Consider the following 5,494-nt stretch of genomic DNA (forward strand, 5'->3'; position numbering starts at 1 on the left):
CCTCCCAAAGCACTAGGATTACAGGTGTGAGCCACCACACCTGGCCTTCCTGCCATCTTTAATACTTCCACAGTTGGCATGTTTGTCTGCATCAAGCTGGCTGGAGGAGGTAAGCTTGGAGGTGAATGCCTGGGAAGCCTGAATGATCCTCAGATTTCATTGGTTCACACTCAGTCTCATGGCCACACCTTGCTGCATGGGAGGCTGGGAAATGTAGTCTAACAGGTGTCCAGAAGAGGAAGTGCATTTGGTAAATATCTGGCTAGTCTCTGCTATGGATAGAGAACTCTGGGGCAGGAGCAGATTGAAGGTGAGTTAGAGAGGGTCAGGAATCCTGTTTTCTACAGACTCAGTTTAAGAGGACTCAAAGTGGGACCACTGGGTAGCTGGCCCCTGGAGGAGCAATGAAGGAGTCATCAGTGGATGGTTCTTTAAAGCCATGGGACTGGATAAGCATCTCTGAGGAGAGTGCATAGGTAGAGAAGAGATCTGAACCCTGGGCATGGCAAGAATCCACAGTTAGGAAGCAAAGGAGAATTCACAAATAGAGACTGAGAAGAAACAGGAGGAAAAAATCACGGTCCCAAAAGCCCAGTGAAGAGTTTTTCAAGGAGAGAAAGATCAACTGTGTCATGCTGCTGAGACGTCAAGTAAGATGAGACCTCAGATGTGTGTGTGTGTTGGTGTTGGCAACAGGCAGGGTTGTTGGTGACCTTGATGAGGTGGTGTGATAGGAACAAAACCTTATTGAGTGGGACTAAGAGGCTGAGAGGTGAGGAAGTGGTGACAGTGAATAGAGAGCTCTTTTTAGGCTTGGAATGAAGAAGAGCAGAAAAGTAGGGGGACCAAAGAATGATAACATGGTAGACAGTGTTTGTGTAGGACTGAAGAAATGACAGCATTCATCTGAAAATTGGGAAGATCCCATAATAAAATTCTCCTGCCTCAGCCTCCTGAGTATCTGGTACTACAGCGTGTGTGCCACCACACCTGGCTAATTTTTGTATTTTTAGTAGAAATGGGGTTTCACCATGTTGACCAGGCTGGTCTTGAACTCCTGACCTCAAGTAATCCACCCGCCTTGGCCTTCCAAAGTGCTGGGATTACAGGCATGAGCCACCATGCCTGGCTAGCTGTTTTTAAGTCAAGGAAATTTTATGTGCAAAAAGGAAAGTACCTAAATCTGATGTACCAAACTGATAGAATGAATTTCCCAATATTTGTTCCAGCAACTGGGGCTACAGCAGTGGACAAAAAGCTGAGCTCTTTGTTCTTGGGCAGGGTTCCTGAGGGGGAAGGTGGATATGCAAAACAAACCACCTGAGTGCCCTGTGTCCAGTTACGGTGGATATATAAATGATCATCTTCCATTCCTATTTCCTCCTGTCAGACAAAGCCTTGTTAATCAGTCTGCAAACATTCTTTCAGTTAGGGGTTTTTCAGTATTCTGGAAAACACAATGTGGCAGTGTACAGAACACAACAATTCATGCTTTAGTCAGTTTTTGCACTTCCTGTTAAAATTCTGTTTAGAAAGCAGGATTTTAGGCTTTTTGCTGTGGTAGTGGGAGTATCCAGTCTAAGAAATGAACATTGTTCAGAACTGAAAGAACTTTCATATACTGAAATACACCCTTCATTGTGTTAATAGCTGTATATCTGGCTGGCCTTGGGGGTGGCGCTCGTCATGGTAAGATGCTTTTTCTCCGTACAAACCTTGTTTGCCTATAGGAGGATCGGATTCATCATGTTAGCTACAATAGCGCTATGCTGCAAGGGTGTGGTTTTTGATTTTTTTAAGGCAGGGTCCTACTCTGTCACCCAGGCTTGACTACAGTGGCGTGATTTCGGTTCACTGTAACCTCTGCCTCCTGGGTTCAGGCGATCCTCCCACTTCAGCTTTTTGGTTAGGTAGGACTACAGGCACACACCATCATGCCCGGCTAATTTTTGTATTTTTTTGTACAGATGGGGTTTCACCAGGCTGGTCTTGAACTCCTGGGCTCAAGCAATCCTCCCGCCTCAGCCTCCCACAGTGCCAGGATTATAGTTGTGAACTGCAATGCCCAGCCTGGCAAGGTGGGTGTTTGTTTTGTTTTGTTTTTTGAGACGGAGTCTCGCTCTGTTGCCGAGACTGGAGTGCAGTGGCATGATCTCAGCTCACTGCAACCTCTACCTCCCAGGTTCAGGTGATTCTCCTGCCTCAGCTTCCCTAGTAGCTGGTACTACAGTGTGTGTGCCACCATGCCCAGCTAAGTTTTGTATTTTTAGTAGAGACAGGGTTTCACCATGTTGGCCAGGCTGGTCTCGAACTCCTGACCTCAAGTGATCCACCCACCTCGGCCTCCCAAAATGCTGGGATTACAGGCGTGAGCCATCGTGCTCAGCCAGGTGTTTGTAAGGCAAGGAAATTTTATGCGAAAAAAGGAAAATACCTAAATCTGATAACGTTTGTAGGATATCTATATAAGACATAACTTGGGCTAAGTGCTGTGGCTCACGCCTGTAATCCCAGCACTTTGGAGGGCCGAGGCAGGTGGATCACTTGAGGTCAGGAGTTTGAGGCCAGCCTGGCCAACGTGGTGAAACCGTGTCTCTACTAAAAATACAAAAATTAGTCAGGTGTGGTGGCGTGTGCCTGTAATTCCAGGTACTCAGGAGGCTGAGGCATGAGAATCGCTTGAACCCGGGAGGTGGAGGTTGCAGTGAGCCAAGATCCGCTCCAGCCTGCGTAACAGAGTGAGACTCTGTCACACACACACACACAAAAGACATAACTAAATATCCACGGAAGTAAATGTTATAGTATGAAAGTAATAAATGCAATTCTATTTTTCACAAAAATACTGATTTAGACATTTATAATAGAGTGAATTATTCTATCATAAAGGGTTCCAAGGAAAAAAATGTTTATTGACTTGGATACAGTTTTTTTACTTTAGATTTCAGGTCAGTATTTGGGGAAACTGAAGTGATATCTAAACTGAAAGTGAGATATTTCCTCTTTGATTAAGGGAAACTCAACCAAAAACTCATTAATGCTTTGCTTGCCGGCATAGTCATTTATTGCCACTGGGAATATGTCTGATTTCTCCAGGCAAAGATGAAACAAAGAAGAGAAACTAACTGAACCAGAATAGTATTTTCTTTTTTTTTTTTTTTGAGATGCAGTTTTGCTCTTGTTGCCCCAGCTGGAGTGCGATGGCATGATCTCAGCTCATCTCAACCTCCGTCTCCCAGGTTCAAGTGATTCTCCTGCCTCAGCCTCCCAAGTAGCTGGAATTACAGGCATGTGCCACAATACCCAGCTAATTTTGTATTTTTAGTAGAGGTGGGGTTTCTCCATGTTGGTCAGGCTGGTCTCAAACTCCCAACCTCAGGTGATCTGCCCACCTCAGCCTCCCAAAAAAAACCCAAAAAACCTTTTTATTGGGAAATAGTTTCAGGCTTACAGAAAGTTATAAAAATAGTACATAGAATTCCCAAATACCTTTTACCCAGATTCCTCAAATGTCAGCCCTATTTGCTTTCTCATTTTCCATCTCTATATGTGTATGTGTGTGATACATATACATTTTTTTCCTGAGACACTTGAGAGCAATTTGCCAACTTGATGACCTTTTGCTTTTAAGTCCTTTTCTAGGCCGGGTGCGGTGGCTTATACTTGTAATCCCAGCACTTTGGGAGGCCGAGGCGGGTGGATCACGTGAGATCAGGAGTTCGAGACCAGCCTGGCCAACATGGTGAAAACTCATCTCTACTAAAAATACGAAAATTAGCCGGGCGTGGTGGCACATGCCTGTAGTACCAGCTACTAGGGAGGCTGAGGCAGGAGAATCTCTTGAGCCTGGGAGGCGGAGGTTGAAGTGAGCTGAGATTATGCCACTGCACTCCAGCCTGGGTGACAGATCAAGACTCCATCTCAAGAATGAATGAATGAATAAATAAATATTTCAGTCCTTTCCCTACAGGACATTTTCTTACCTACAGTACAATTGTCAAAACCAAGACATTTACATTGATACAATATTGTTATTGAGTATTTAAATTTTGCCGATTAATCCACTAATTTTAATTTTAAGAATAATATTTAATGGTTCTTTTTGCTTGGTTATAGCCTCCATCACCGTGAGATCACTGCCCTGAGCCAATCTCTACAGCCCTTGTGGAAGCTGCCTTTTAGAGCCTTTCGCACAGGTAAGGAGCAATTAGAGATGGTGGTGGCCCTCTCTGTGCCTCAGTTTCGTCGTCTGTAAATTGGGATCAACATAGGGTTGTTGTTACAGTTAAATGAATTAGTGTGCGGAAAGTACCTGGCACGCAGTTAATCACTGAAGCATTAGCTTTGCTTTGCTTTTTTTTTTTTGAGACAGAGTCTTGCTCTGTCACCCAGGCAGGAATGCAATGGGGAAACTGAAGTGATATCTAAACTGAAAGTGAGATATTTCCTCTTTGATTAAGGGAAACTCAACCAAAAACTCATTAATGCTTTGCTTGCCGGCATAGTCATTTATTGCCACTGGGAATATGTCTGATTTCTCCAGGCTTACTAAACCTCCACCTCATAGGTTTAAGTAATTCTCCGTCCCCAAGTAGCTGGGACACAGACGTGCACCACCACGCCTGGCTAATTTTTATTATTAATTGTTGTTACTGTTTTTATATTTCAAAGACTGCATGCATACCGGCTAATTTTTGTATTTTTAGCAGAGATGGGGTTTTGCGATGGTGCCCAAACTCTGGTCTCAAACTCTTGGCCTCAAGTGGTCTGCCCACCTTGGCCTCCCAAAACGTTGGCATTACAGGCATGAGCCACCATGCCCGGCCTCATTATGTTTTTTTGATTATAGCCATTCCGATGGGTGTCAGGGGGTCTCATTGTGGTTTTGATTTGCATTTCCCTGATTACTAATAATGCTGTATTAGTTTGCTAGGGCTATGGTAACAAAGTAACACAAACTGAGTTGCTTGAACAGCAGACATTTGTCTTATTATTCGAGGGGCTAAATGTCTGAGATCAAGGTGTCAAGGGTGCTTCCTTTGGAGGGCTGTGAGGGAGAATCTGTTCCATGCCTCTTGCCTAGCTTCCAATGGTTTGCTGGCAATCTCTGGCATTCCTTACATATAGAAGCATCACTCTAGACTCCTCCTTCAGTTTCACATGGTATTCTCCCTGTGTGTATGTCTGTTTCTAGATTTTCCCTTTTTATAGGGATACCCATCATATTGGATTTGGACCCACCTTGGCCACCTTATTTTATTTTATTTTATTTTATTTTATTTATTTATTTATTGAGAGGGAGTCTCGCTCTGTCATCCAGGCTGGAGTGCAGTGGCATGATCTCGGCTCACTGCAAACTCTGCCTCCCAGGTTCACGTCATTCTCCTGCCTCAGCCTCCTGAGTAGCTGGGACTACAGGCGACCGCCACCACGCCTGGCTAATTTGTTGTATTTTTAGTGGAGACGGGATTTCACCGTGTTAGCCAGGATGGTC

The 5,494-nt window shown here is 44.4% G+C and overlaps 1 protein-coding gene across 1 annotated transcript in view; it reads left to right on the forward strand.

Moving 5' to 3' along the window:
- LOC105538958 (phosphatidylserine decarboxylase proenzyme-like) overlaps nt 1-5,494 on the forward strand; it is a 16,998-nt gene that overhangs the window by 9,824 nt on the left and 1,680 nt on the right. The window contains exon 2 of the mRNA XM_011979018.1: nt 4,117-4,196. Coding sequence (XP_011834408.1) covers nt 4,117-4,196 — 80 coding nt within the window. The remainder of the gene's footprint in view (nt 1-4,116; nt 4,197-5,494) is intronic.

Source organism: Mandrillus leucophaeus, unplaced genomic scaffold (assembly GCF_000951045.1).
Source record: "Mandrillus leucophaeus isolate KB7577 unplaced genomic scaffold, Mleu.le_1.0 Scaffold2, whole genome shotgun sequence".
In the NCBI taxonomy this organism is placed as follows: domain Eukaryota; kingdom Metazoa; phylum Chordata; class Mammalia; order Primates; family Cercopithecidae; genus Mandrillus; species Mandrillus leucophaeus.